The 14,999-nt window shown below is 40.2% G+C and overlaps 1 protein-coding gene across 1 annotated transcript in view; it reads left to right on the plus strand.

Moving 5' to 3' along the window:
• Window positions 1–14,999, plus strand: part of ANAPC1 (anaphase promoting complex subunit 1) — a 98,403-nt gene that overhangs the window by 15,080 nt on the left and 68,324 nt on the right. Inside the window, 9 exon segments of the mRNA XM_043604003.1 lie at window positions 81–226; window positions 450–477; window positions 480–669; window positions 1,366–1,575; window positions 4,362–4,457; window positions 5,878–5,968; window positions 6,074–6,139; window positions 10,117–10,251; window positions 14,673–14,813. Coding sequence (XP_043459938.1) covers window positions 81–226; window positions 450–477; window positions 480–669; window positions 1,366–1,575; window positions 4,362–4,457; window positions 5,878–5,968; window positions 6,074–6,139; window positions 10,117–10,251; window positions 14,673–14,813 — 1,103 coding nt within the window.

The following is a 14,999-nucleotide window of genomic DNA, read 5'->3' on the forward strand; positions in this document are numbered from 1 at the left end:
TCTCTTTAGGAGTTGCATGAAGTTTCTTCATAAAGAACTGTCTTATGAAATTCCTTGGTCATTTCTGTTTTATCTTTAAGGTCTTTTTGGTTCATCAAGAGTGCAATATGTTGTAGATCATGCAATGAAAATTGTTTTTCTCAACACTGACCCTTCCATTATAATGACCTATGACACTGTTCAAAGTTTGCATTCTGTGTGGGCTCTCCGGAGAGTCAAACCAGAGGTAAGGATAGAGGCAAGTCACTTGTTAATATGAAAGGATTTTAACACTGAGAACTTCCACATGTATTTGGAAGAATCATTTGTGAAATGGATTGAGCTTCTTAGGAAAAAAAAATATTGTGTCTTTAATAACTGGCTTCTACCCTGAATTCTCACCAGGAAATAACCCTTTTGATCTAATTATTGCCTTTTTTTTCCCCCCCTTCTCATCATTTTGACTTAAGGAAGAGAATGTTGTCTTAAAGTTCTCTGAACAGGGGGAACCCCACAGAATGTGGCCACTAGTAGCTCCCTCACAGCACACCTCAGAAGCCTCTCCAAAGGAGATTCCCCCGTGGCTTCACCTTTCCAGAATTACTCCTCCATTCACAGTCAGAGTCGCTCGACCTCCTCACCCAGTCTCCACTCTCGTTCACCTTCTATTTCCAACATGGCAGCTCTAAGGTGGGAATTAAGTGTGGAAGTGTTTCCTTGTTTTAAACAAGATATCCCAAGAAAGAGATACTTTCTTCTCAAACTTTCTCTTAATATTTTGAAGGATTTAAAATTTCTGTTGACAACTCTTGGGGTATTTTTAGGGAAAATAGCTATTATCCCAGTTGTTTTACTTTTGCTAAGACATCTAGGTCTCCTGGCAGTTTTATAAAATAAGTCCTATTTAGAAGCTGCCTATTCTCATCAGATTGGTTGCCTCATTTCTTCCACTGAGTGACAGCAATTTGATGAATATTAGTTGCAAATAAATATATGTATGTATTTTTTTGGTCTTAATTTGCATTAGCATTTTTGTTTTTGTTAATATCTATCTGGTAATAGACGGGCATAGTTTTGTTGGTATGTACATGTCTGAATATATAGGAATGTAGTTTGGACCTTTTTTGAATAATATAAACAGTTCATTTTCTAAGACAGAAAATGAACTCAAGCTTCAGTTTTTAAAAGGATGAATTCTAACAAGAATTTTAAATCTTTAGAATATGTTAATGTGAACCATTTAATTATTTCCTTAAAAAAATGTTTTTCTGACTGGGATTAAGCCATGAATGCACTCGGTACATAGGTTTGGAAAGTATGATTGGAAACCGTGTTCTGTCAGCCTGCCTTATTAACTGTGATGCCCTCTCTCTGTTTATTTTGCAGTCGTGCTCATTCTCCTGCCTTAGGAGTGCACTCTTTTTCAGGGGTGCAGAGGTTCAACCTTTCAAGCCATAATCAGTCTCCAAAGAGACATAGTATTTCTCATTCTCCGAATAGTAATTCTAATGGCTCCTTCCTTGCACCAGAAACAGAGCCAATTGTTCCTGAACTTTGTATTGACCATTTATGGACAGAAACGATTACTAATATAAGGTTTGGAGTATATATTTTTATATCCAAAGAAAAATGTTGATATAAGTCTTAGAAATTACTTGGTATTTTGCCTGAAGTTTCCTTTTAATTTTTTTTTAACGTTTATTTATTTTTGAGACAGAGAGAGACAAAGCATGAATGGGGGAGGGTCAGAGAGAGGGAGACACAGAATCCGAAACAGGCTCCAGGCTCTGAGCTGTCAGCACAGAGCCCGACGCGGGGCTCGAACTCATGGACTGCGAGATCATGACCTGAGCCGAAGTCGGCCGCCCAACCGACTGAGCCACCCAGGCGCCCCTCCTTTTAATTTTTTAATATAATCAGTTGTTAATATTTATAAAAATACAGAGATAAATGTTAAGGCTACATCAGTTTCAATAGAGGATATTAGTGAGATTAAAGTGATTATAAAAATATTCTTTTATCATTTCCTATTTCTTCCTTAGTAGTAATAATCTCTCAGATTTGAGGTGTTTGATGTTTTAGAGAGATTAATGATGTTTCTGTAGATTAAGAAACCTGGGATTTTATAGCACTTTTTTTAAAGTTTTCTCTTTATGTTGGCTGAGTGTCAGCTGTTGTTTTTGGGAAACACAACTCAGACCTCTGTTCTGTGTGGTCTCCTTTTATATTCTCTTTAATCATTTATTAATTCAGCCCACTCCAGTGTGTGTGCTACTGGCTGTGGGTTCACAGGCAAATTGGTCACTGTCCCTGTTCAAAAAGAGACAGCTAAAGGATGGTGACACAGAGGCAAGTGCCTACTCTTTGGTAGGGCTTTGGAAAGATGACTAGGTATTTGCCAGGTGGGAAAGGGAAGAAGGGCACATAGGCAGGGGGATCAGAAGTTCAGAAGTATGAGTGTGTGGTATGTGTAAATACTCTCGCTTTGCTTGTGCAGGAAGGAAGGGCAAGTGCTGAGAAAGGGGCGGCTTAGAGAGAGAGAGAGAGAGAGAGAGATTACCTTTTACAGATGGTCTGTTTAATGAGGGCTGTTAAGGAGGTGCTTTATGTGTGGGTCATAAACTCAGGGGAAAGAGCAGAGCAATAAATGTGGAAGGAAGTTGTTGGCTTCTAAGTGATGATTGAGGCAAGGAGGGGGATTGGAAGTTAAGGAGTGTGTGGAAGTTGGGTTCCTGGAGGGCCTGTGGATGAGCTTGCAGTTGCAGAGGTTCTGGAAGCTGGCATCATGCAGTAATCCTGTGCACATGTATATAGGCCTCTTCCTAAGGAGAAGGTTTAAATACTCAGTATATGCTCATAAGGGGTCTCAGACTTCCAAATAGTTGATCAGGTGGTATAGAGTCAGAGGGCTAGGGACTGAAATGTTGGAAACTTAAGTTTTTGGAAGTGAAAACAGAAAAGAGACAAAACTGCTACAGAGAGACAAAGTGGGAGAGCGCAGGTGGGAGAAGCAGCGGAGTTGTCACGGGAAATAAGAAGAGACAGCCTTTCAGAAAGAAAGCTGCCAGTATTGTCAGGTGCTGGTGAGGTGTGGCACTAAGAGATGAGCTCAGAGAGGAGGTACCTGCATGGCAGAGAGTTCACTGGTGACCTTGGCCAGAGCCCTTGGAGAGGGATTGTGGAGTGGAATGCAGTGGAAGAAGTAAATATGGCCTGGGGGAGTGAACGTTGACATACAGATTATTTTAAGGATTGCCTTTGGGGATGAGGAAGCAAAAGAGGGAGTGTCAGGGTCAAGGGAGAATTTTGTTGTTGCTGAATTACATTAGAGAAAATGAGTCTTCGTGACTAAATCTCTCTGCATATCCCTAAAATGTAAGGACATCTTACCTAACCACAGTGCCATTTTTATACCCAGCCAATTAACAGTAAGTCCTTTATATGATTTAATATTCAGTCCATCCTCATGTTTCAAGATTTTTATCTTAATATGAAAGAGTAGGCTGTAAGGAATATACCCAAAGTAGGGAAAGCATTAAAAAAATACAGGAGAGAGGAAATGATGAATGGAATGAGGAACCAGAAAGGAGCACAAGTGGAGAGATTAGGCTTTAGGGGGGGTGTTGGGAGGAGGTGGGCGGGTAGAGATGAAAGATGGGGATGGTTATCAGATACATAGGGCAGGAGATTGGGCTGAAGCCTTACAGCCACATCTACTCTGTGAAACAGAAGGCAAATGCATTTTCTTAGGGGTTAGGGAATGGGTATAGCTGGAGAAAGGTAAGGCTGTGAATACAATGTTGAAGTAGCTTCTCTGTTTTTGTTTCTTACAAATAAAAATTTCCTACATTTAAAAATCATTGTCTTTACATATCTGTTGGCAAATTGAAAATATTGCAGATCCTTATTTTACAGAATTATGGTTTTCTGTACCACTCCAGAAAGAAATCATTGGGAATTAGAGGTATGGTTTTAAAAAGAGGGATGAAGTAGAGCCTAATCTGAGAGGAAGAAAGGATAGATAGGAGAGGTCATGTTATAAGAAGTGTGACCCCTTATACCTTACAAGGGATAGGAATTCAAGTTTGCATTGCTTAGCAGTAGATAACTTTAATAATATGGAATTAAAAAGGTCACTGATAATGATTAAATTTATTATAATTTATTCCCCAAAAAAGCTGTGGAATGGACTCAGAATCAGAGAGCTGAAAAGAATCCTAGAGATCATGAAGTTCTAATCTTAGAAGTGTTTTTTGGGTCTTCACTGTAACTGCTTGGCCCGAGTGGTTTTAAGATTTCTTGCAGAATATTTTCATTAATAGTTACCATGGTAGATTTTGGAACCAGCATTGACAGTCACTTTATTACCATATCTACTACAGAGAGAAAAATTCACAGGCCTCAAAAGTGTTTATTACGTCTGACCTATGTGGGCAGAAGTTCTTGTGCTTTTTAGTGGAGTCCGAGCTCCAGTTACGGTAAGTGCGTAGATTTCCCATTGATTCTGTGTAAGTAAACTTAGGGCTACTTTTTCTTCTTTTCTTTTTTTGACTTAAGTAGCTTTACTGAAATATTTTACATACCAAAAGAATTAACATGTTTTAAGTGTACACTTCAGTGATTTTTAGTAAACGTACAGGGCTAACGTAGCCATCACTGTAATCCAGTTTTATAACATTTCTGTCCCCTTAAAAATATCCCTTGTGTTTGATTTGCAGTCTGCTCACTCCCAACCTCAAATAACCACTTATAGGCTTTCTGTCTAGTAGATCTGCCTTTTCTGGAGATTTTATAGAATCATACAAAATGTATTTTTTTGTGGCTGACTTCTTTCACTTAGCATAATGATTTTTAGGATCTACCATGTTGTAACATGTATGAGTTCTTTATTCCTCTTGCTGTGCAGTAGTCCTTTGTGTAGATACACCACATTATGTTTATCCATTCATTGGTTGATGGACATTTGGTTTGTTTCCACTTTTTGACCATTGTGAATTATGCCCCGATGAACATTGGAGCAGAAATCTTTGTGTGGACATCTATGATTTCTTTTTTCTTGAAAAAGGAGTGAAATTGTTGGGTTGAATAGTAAATTCATGTTAACTTTTTAAGATACCGCCAAACTGCTTTCCAAATAGGCTGTGCCCTTTTGTATTCCCACCGGCAATCTATGAGAGTCCCAGTCTCTTTATTGTGGACAACATCAGATATTGTCAGTCTCTTTGTAGCCATTCTAGTGGGTGTGAGTGTTTTTAATTTGTATTTCCCTAATGACTTATGATGTTGAGCATCTTCTCATTTGCTTATTAGCCATTCATTTATCTTCTTAGGTAAAATGTGTATTCAGATCTTTTGTCCACTTATTTACCTTTTTATTTTGAAATAATTATAAAACATAGGCAGTTGTAAAATAGTAGGGGGGGTCCTGCATACCCTGCACTCTATTCGCCAAAGGTAACCTCTTCTATAACTATAGTACAATATCAAAACAAGGAAATTGACGTTAGTACAATCCGCAGACCTTATTGTAAACCTTGTCAGTTTTACATGTACTCATTTGTGTGTGTTTGTATGATTCCATGAAGTTTTCCCACATGTTGGTTTGTGCAAACACCATAGTGAGAATACAGAGCTTTTTTATTACTTCAAAGATGTCCCTCATGCTGCTCTTTTATAGTCCCATACAGCATACCCACCCACCCCCGTCCCTGACCCCTGGTGACCACTAATCTGTTCTCCGCCTCTATAATTTTGTCATTTGAAAATGTTACATAAATGGAATCATACAATATGTAACCATTAGAAATTGGCTTTTTCCAGTTATTAGAATACCTTTGAGCTTGGTACAGCTTGTTGCACATATCAGTAGTTTGTTTCTCTTTTTATTTTAATATTTAGCTGTGTAAAGTTTCAAGAGAGTAATGATAAAACTCAGCTCATCTTTGGCTCCATCACCAACATACACGCGAAGGATGCAGCTCCAGTGGAGGTAAATGCAGGCACATTTCTTGAGAAGTTGAAAATCTTTATGTTTTATAATTGCCCAGATTGGAAAATAAAATTTTTGTCTTTTTTTTTTTTTTTTTTTTTGCAGAAGATAGATACCATGCTGGTCCTTGAAGGCAGCGGAAACCTGGTGCTGTACACAGGAGTGGTTCGGGTAAGTAATATAGCATTTCATCCTTTTGTACGACAGCCTCCTTGATTATTATTTTTTAATGTTCATTTGTTTAATATTTAATATGAGTTACCCCCTGGCTGTAGGATTTGGCAGAAGATTTTTCTAAGAGTTGAAAACATGGTCTCCAGTTTAGGTTGGTTCCAGTTTGGAGGCCTAGGACTCACTGTCATTAGATGGATTGGTGCTATGAACCTGGCACAGATGGGGAACCTTTAATGAGTATAGATGGATTATTAAAAAAAAAAGTTAACCTGAAGTTTTATAAAGGATGTAGTTCTGAGGGGCGCCTGGGTAGCTCATTCGGTTAAGCGTCCGACTTCAGCTCAGGTCATGATCTTGTAGTCAGTGAGTTCGAGTCCCTCATCGGCCCCTGTGCTGACAGCTCGGAGCCTGGAGCCTGCTTCGGATTCTGTGTTTCCCTCTCTCTCTGCCCGTCCCCTGCTCATGCTCTGTCTCTCTCACTCTCAAAAATGAATAAATGTTATAAGAGACTCTTAAAAACTGAGAACAAACTAAGGGTTGATGGGGGGTGGGAGGGAGGGTGATGGGTATTGAGGAGGGCACCTTTTGGGATGAGCACTGGGTGTTGTATGGAAACCAATTTGACAATAAATTTCATATATTGAAAGAAAAAATGAATAAATGTTAAAAAAAAAAAGAATGTAGTTTTGAAACTGATGTATGGGTAGCTTTGTTAAGTCTCAAAGTTTTTGTAAAGTTTCATTAAATGTATAATATGTTGGCCATATATATATTTTTTAACAGTTGTGACATTTACATACAGAATAATATAAATTTCTCAAATTTAAATTATGAAATTTAAATACGTGTATATAATTTGAAGAGTAATGAAGTGACCCTTCATGTAACCACTACCGGGTTAAGAACTAGAATGCTGCCAGTATCTTTATAGTCTGCAGGGTGTTCCCTGCCTCCCTCTGGACAGACACCATCTAGGCTTTTGTAATAAGTCAGTTCCTTATTTTTATTACTAGCTTTTTTGCAATTATCTACATGCCACTAAGGAGTAAGTTGTTTAGTTTTCCTTAAATTGGAATTAAAAAAAATTTTTTTTTTCAATGTTTTTATTTTTATTTTTGGGACAGAGAGAGACAGAGCATGAATGGGGGAGGGGCAGAGAGAGAGGGAGACACAGAATCGGAAACAGGCTCCAGGCTCCGAGCCATCAGCCCAGAGCCTGACGCGGGGCTTGAACTCACGGACCGTGAGATCGTGACCTGGCTGAAGTCGGACGCTTAACCGACTGTGCCACCCAGGCGCCCCAAATTGGAATTTTTATATAAAGGAAATCATACCATATATGACTTCATTCTTTTGTTCAACATTATTATAATTTTTAGGTTTATCTATGTCAATGTGTAGCTGTTTACTCATTCACTGTTACATAGTAGTCCTTTGGTTTTACCAAAACTTTTACCATTTTACCGGCACTAGTATTTGTGTTACTTTGGTTGTTTCCTCTGATAATGCTTTAAAAAAATTCTTACACACATCTCTTAACCTTCTGAGTCTATGCGTATTCATCTTGGCCATGTGGTACCAAATTGTCATCCAAGGTTTAAGTTGTACCGGTTGTACTGGTCTACAACGTCTCCCTTTACTCCTTCCCTCCAGTGGTGTGTGAGCATTCTGAACGCTGCTTTACATTCTTGTGAATCCGTAGTTCTGTTTGTATTTTTTCTTCTTCTTTTTTTAAATTTGTCTCCAAATTTGTGCCTTGTTACAGCTGGTTAGAATGGAAGTCTAGGTACCCTTCTTGGCCATTGCTGACAGGGATGAGAGGTGGGGCACAGTTTTTCCCATGGTGTTTGTCTGGAGTAGGTTGGTTATTGTCTAAAAGTTTTCGATCTTGTTAGGCTACTTCTTTCCTGATTCTTGGGCCAGGGAGAGCAGTATTTCTGGGGCCTGTATTTTTTTCTTTTGTCAGTTGTCTTAATGAGATTGTGGTCGCACCAACTTCTGTGCTACCCAGAGGACAGCCTGAGAACTGAGTGGTGTTACAGATCAGTGTTTAGTTCTCACATCTTTTACGGTGTCATTGTTGGTCAGTTTCACACATGGCTCACTCAGAGGCCTGCACAGGATTTCATACACGTATTTAAGAAATCCTTTTCTCTGATTCTTTCCATTTTTCCTCTCCTTTCCTAGTTGGGACAGAGAGGAGTTACTGCCGTGTTATTGCAGGGTGGGGATGGAACATAGTGCCTCACCCACAATTTCTGTGGACGATGGAAAGGGAGAGGTATGCTGCCTTATTGTAGAATAAGGATGAAAGCCAGTGCTCCTCCCCCTTCATAGCTTTTGCACACCTTGGGGAGGTGCAGACGGGCTGCCTCTTGGCAGTGAAAGCAGCACTCTGTCCACAGTCTCTGCCCCTACAGTGCCTGATGAGGAGGGGAGGAGATACCACCTAGTTATGCAGGGCAGCCGTGCAAGATAGGCTTGGCTCACTGTCCCTATGCTGGGGGAGGGACGCCACCTGCAGAGGGAACAGTAGAACTCTGCTCTTAGTCTCCAGACCACAGCTGCTGATAAGGAGGAGCCTGAGGGCCATGGTTTTTTTTCCTAGTGTTTTCCTGGAGTGGAGCAGGCATGGTGAAGATGTTTCTGTCTTGCTTGGTCACTGTTTTCTTGACACTTTGTCTAAAAAGAGCAAGGTTTACCTGGGGCCTCTTGGTTTGCACCTGTGGCCATTTCTGGGTTGCAGGCCCCTTGAGAGCTTAAGATCTGCTTATGGAAAGAGTGGAAGAAACAAAAATGTCTAGGGAATCATCCTACGTTTTTTCCTGTTTCTTTGGCCCCTAGCCAATGTATTCTATTGTATTAACAATTTTGTGCAGATTCTGTTGTAACTAGTGGGAGGAATAGCATGGAACGTGCTTACTCTGTATTTTCATTAACGTGAGGTCTCTTATAACATTTTAAAAGTTTTCTTAAAAATGTTTATTTATTTTAAGAGAGAGAGAGCATGAACAGGGGAGGGGCAGAGAGGGAGAGAGAGTGAGAATCCCAAGCAGGCTCTGCACTGTCAGCTTGGAGCCCAAAGTGGGGCTCAAACCTACAAACCGCGAGATCATGACCTGAGCCAAAATCAAGAGCTGTAGGCTCAACTGACTGAGCCACCCAGGCATGCCCCCCCCCCCCCCCATAGCTTTTTAAAAACTTTATATATACTGGTTCTCTCATTTGGGTTTTTAATCCTGAAGATTTTGCTTGGGTGACGTTTATAATTTTATTAGCTTTTGAGTAGTATATTGACATATATGGATATTATTAGAATTTCATTTAAATTCTGAATATTTCCTTTGAGGCTTGTTGGGAGTTTTCAGCCTGTGTGGATGTGAATTTCTGTTGTGTTTTTCCTGAGAACCCCATGGATAGCTAAGATAAAGTTTTTTGAAGAAGAAATATTTGAGAGTTTATGAAGGAAGGCACATTATGAGCTCGAGAGCACAGTTTGGATTATGTTGGATTTAATTTCTGGAGCAACACTCAGCCCACTTTTTTAGCCCCTTGAAAGTAATTGATGTCCATTCTCTGCCTGGAGATGTAGTTAACAAGATTACTGCTTATAGTCTCTGAAAGCTTACTGTCCCTGCTGTCTCTACCACCAATATGGTAGGAAAATGCATAGTATATGGAATTTTGTACAACGTTGTGACTGTATTAGCATTCACCTTCCTTCCTGCCAGAAGGAAGTCATCAGTAATGAAGAGAAGGAATCAGATCAAGAGAAATGATACCAAGATATTTGTAGTTGGATGGTGGAATTTAATACATTACTAAAATTTTAATTCTTTTTGTTTTTTAGTCGTGTTTGGTGTGTAAAATTTGGTATGTCAAAAGAAATATATGCTTGTGTGCCATAACACTTTATTTAAGGGTACGATACCTTAAAGCCAGTATTTTTGTCCACATCTTTTCATTGCTTACAGGTGGGAAAGGTTTTCATTCCGGGGCTGCCAGCTCCTTCCCTGACAATGTCTAACACAATGCCTCGGCCCAGCACTCCACTTGACAGTGTCAGTACTCCTAAGCCTCTCAGTAAACTACTTGGATCCTTGGATGAGGTAAGTAACTAACTAGGTATCGTCAAAAATTAATAGTGTTTTATTTTATTTTATTATTTTAAATTTATTTTTAACGTTTTTATTAATTTTCAAGAGACAGGGAGTGAGCAGGGGAGGAGCAGAGAGAGAGGGAGACACAGAGTCCGAAGCAGGCTCCAGGCTCTGAGCTGTCAGCATGGATCAAACTCGCGAATCGCCAGATCATGAACGGAGCTGATGTCAGATGCTTAACTGACTGAGCTGTCGAGGCGCCCCCCAAATTAATAGTGTTTTAAGGAAGTTTGGTCAGGGGCGCCTGGGTGGCTCAATCGGTTAAGTGTCCGACTTCGGCTCGGGTCATGATCTCACAGTCTGTGAGTTTGAGCCCCGCATCGGGCTCTGTACTGACAGCTCAGAGCCTGGAGCCTGCTTTAGATCTTATGTCTCCCCGTCTCTGCCTCTCCCCTACTCATGCTCTGTCTCGCTGTCTCTCAAAACTAAATAAATGTTTATTTTTTTTTAATTTTTTTTTTTTTTGGTTTTTAATTCATAAACTTTATTTTTTTTTTAATTTTTTTTATTATATGAAATTTATTGTCAAATTAGTTTCCATACAACACCCAGTGCTCATCCCAAAAGGTGCCCTCTTCAGTGCCCATCACCCACCCTCCCCTCCCTCCCACCCCCCATCAACCCTCAGTTTGTTCTCAGTTTTTAAGAGTCTCTTATGCTTTGGCTCTCTCCCACTCTAACCCCCTTTTTTTTTTTTTTCCCCCTTCCCCTCCCCCAAGGGTTTCTGTTAAGTTTCTCAGGATCCACATAAGAGTGAAAACATATGGTATCTGTCTTTCTCTGTATGGCTTATTTCACTTAGCATCACACTCTCCAGTTCCATCCACGTTGCTACAAAGGGCCATATTTCATTCTTTCTCGTTGCCACGTAGTACTCCATTATGTATATAAACCACAATTTCTTTATCCATTCATCAGTTGATGGACATTTAGGCTTTTTCCACAATTTGGCTATTGTTGAGAGTGCTGCTATAAACATTGGGGTACAAGTGCCCCTATGCATCAGCACTCCTGTATCCCTTGGATAAATTCCTAGCAGTGCTACTGCTGGGTTATAGGGTAGGTCTATTTACTAAATAAATGTTTAAAGAAAAGAAATGTTAAAGAAGCTTGGTCAAAAATATTAGTTCTTCCCACGGTTTTTTTCTGTTTTAAAAATGACAGAATTAGAAGTTTATCTAATACTTGTAGAATATATATGTTTTCAAACACAGATGGTTCAATGCACATACTGACCTCCTTTGTGATGTGGAAGGTACTACAGAGATGAAAATAATACATTCTTTTTCATCTAGGAACCTCATAAATTGATTTGGGTGGAACAGACGTACTGTCTGCATGAGAGATGATAGTTTAAGGTAGAGTATTGAGACTTACAAATGAGGAAGAGAGAGTAGCACAGCAGGTTTGCCGATAGGGAGTTATATCCTGATGGGTTGATGTGGCAGAACCAGAGGCTTCTATCTGAGAGGTGTGTCTGACTTGGTTTGGACCTTGAGGATAAGTAGGATATCTGTGGATGGAAAGGGGTATTTGGGGTAAAGAGGAATCATATAGACATGGGTGTGGAGGCAGGTAAGTGCTGAATGTTTTTTTATGCATATTCATATTTCTTTTTTTTTTTCATAATCATATTTCTATCTTATAGCATGCAAGACTCAAGTCTGTGGAATGAATGAATGCTTATAAAAGTACAAGTAGCCTGGGTGGCTCAGTCGGTTAAGCATCTGACTCTTGATTTTGTGAGTTTGAGCGCCGCATTGGGCTCTGTGTTGTCAGTGCAGAGCTTGCTTTGGCTCCCTTGTCTCCCTCTGTCTCTGCCCCTCTCCCACTCTCACTCTCCCTCTCTCAAAAATAGTTTATTTTATTATTATTTTTTTAATGTTTATTTTTGAGAGAGAGAGAAGAGCTGAAGCAGGCTCTGTGCTGACAGCAGATAGCCTGATGTGGGGCTCGAACCCACGAATTGTGAGATCATGACCTTAGCTGAAGTCGGACACTTAACCGACTGAGCCACCTAGGCACCCCATAAACAGTTCATTTATAAAACAAAAACAGGGGCGCCTGGGTGGCGCAGTCGGTTAAGTGTCCGACTTCAGCCAGGTCACGATCTCGCAGTCCGGGAGTTCGAGCCCCACGTCGGGCTCTGGGCTGATGGCTCAGAGCCTGGAGCCTGTTTCCGATTCTGTGTCTCCCGCTCTCTCTGCCCCTCCCCCGTTCATGCTCTGTCTCCCTCTGTCCCAAAAATAAATAAAAAACGTTGAAAAAAAAAAATTAAAAAAAAAAAAAAGGGTTTAAAAAAAAAAACAAAAACAAAAAAACAAAAACATACAAGTAGCCTGTTGGGTGGGGGAGGGTAGGGAGGGGGTAATAATAAATTGTTTTTGAGTCTATGTGCTAGGCACTGTTCTAAGTGTTTTTTATGTATAAACTCATTTAATCCCTCAGAATGGGTTTGTTGGGAAGATACTGGTCCCCATTTTACAAATGGGTACATAGAGGGATAAGAAGGTTACATGTCTAAACTCATATAGCTAGTAAATGTTAGAGCTTGTTTATACTCTTACTAACACGCTCTTAAAGGCAGAGAGGATGAAAAGGTTTTTATTCTGAATGCTGTCGCCAGAAGATTTTTTGAGGTTTTTGAGGATGGAATTATAAATGTTAGGATCTGTGTTTAATTTAATTTAGTTAATTAATTAATTGGATGTTTGTTTATTTTTGAGAGAGGGCGCGCGCAAGAGAGTTCCAGGGGGACAGAGGATCCAAAGCGGGCTCTGTGCTGACCGCAGAGTGCCAGTGTGGGGCTCGAACTCACAAACCATGAGATCATGACCTGTGCTGAAGTTGGACGCTTAACCGACTGAGTCACCCAGGCACCCCAGGATCTGTGTTTTAGATGTTTGTCTTTGAACTGAAGATAGACCGGTGAAATTCTGAGTGTTTTCTGTGTTCATTCAGGAGGTGGGAAGAGGGTTGGAGTTATGGCAGCATATTGGAAAGGAGGAGAGTGACATAAGAGATCTGGAGAAGTGGAAATGGCAGAGTCTGTCAGAGATTGCTTTTGTGCTGTGCTGGGGAGACGTGCTGGGGAACAAGGGTCAGAGTTCTCTGAGCAAGCTAGGTGGATACCCATGCTTACCTAGAAGCCTGGAGAAAGGAGGTCTGTATTTGAGAGACATTGGGTGCAGATGTGTAGGGGAAGTTCAAAATGAAGTGTGGTACCAGCAGTTAATTGTGTCAGTTAATGTCTAGGTCCTGGTTTTATTTTCTAAATATGTGTAGTGTGGAGCTTTTTCCCTTTAAGCCAGGACATTTGTGGAACATTCAAAAGGGAGCAGGAGAAGTGTCAGGGTTTTGTGTGATTTGGAAGAATTTTTGTCTTTTATAATGTAAAATTGTTCCCAATTTTCTTAGAATTCCATTAAGCTGTGATGGTTAGTGTCTTTGTGGTAGCCATGAGGTGACAAGATCACAGTATTACACATTGGCCAATGGCTTTCCACATCTCTGGTTGACTGTGCACCAGACTTAGATTCAGGACCAGCGGAACTCAGTTTTTGTGGCAGCTGTGGGAGTAGAAGCTTGTATTTAATAAATATACTTGATTGGCTGTCAGTGTTGACAAGATATTCACTTAGAGATAGCCTGTAATTTGAATTATAGGGACATAGAAAGGGTCAGTAGTTAGGACTGCATGTAATGAGTAACTAAGATCAATTAAGTTTTTTGTTTGAATACCTACAATCGAGCAAGTAAATGTTCTCATATTTTCAGAACAAATATTTGTAGAGGAAATACCACTTTGTACCTGTCTTGTTTCTTTGCTTTCTCATTGTTCTCCTTTCTCTCTGGGGTCTTAGATCCTCAAGTCCTCTCTGTCTTGGCTTCCCAAGTTACAGTCTACATGTCTAGCCCTGTAAGATTGCCGGAAGTGCTGCTGCCTCTTCTTCCTCTTAGCGGTGCCCTTCAGTGCACACTCAGCATATCCGTACTCCCTACCAAATCCTCGCTAGATACTGCAAATGCCAAGACTGGGAAGAGCAGTGTATATATAAGAACAGTGTAAGAATTTCAGGCTACCTCCCTGTGACTCGCTTCTTTCTCTCCTGCATCTTGGCCCCTCAGGTCTGGGTTGTTTCCATAGCTCTCCAGTCCTGTTTATCAGATGTTTTGCTATTTTGCTGACTTTTTCTAGTTGCTTTGGGTGAGGATCTTTGCCAGCTGAGAGGCACTTCATCGTATCTAGAGCAGAATGATTTTAAATCATTACGTAAAATTGTTGGGTAGACCATGTGTAACAAAAGGTTTCTTTATCCTTAATTCCTACAAAAATACTTCATATGTGTTGTATTTATGACTTTTTACAGGTTGTTCTATTCTCCCCAGTTGCAGAACTGAGGGATTCTTCAAAACTTCATGACTCTCTCTATAATGAGGATTGTACTTTCCAGCAGCTTGGAACTTACATTCATTCTATAAGAGACCCTGTCCGTAACAGAGTAACTCTGGTAAGTATATTTGTATTAAAAAGAGTAGGTAGCTCTTTAAGAAATATGACTATCCCTTGTGGAGAAAAGGGAACCCTCTTGCACTTTTGGTGGGAATGCAAACTGGTGCATCCGCTCTGGAAAACAGTGTGGAGGTTCCTCAAAAAATTAAAAATAGAACTACCCTACGACCCAGCAGTTGCACTA

This window comes from Prionailurus bengalensis, chromosome A3 (genome assembly GCF_016509475.1).
Source record: "Prionailurus bengalensis isolate Pbe53 chromosome A3, Fcat_Pben_1.1_paternal_pri, whole genome shotgun sequence".
In the NCBI taxonomy this organism is placed as follows: Eukaryota; Metazoa; Chordata; class Mammalia; order Carnivora; family Felidae; genus Prionailurus; species Prionailurus bengalensis.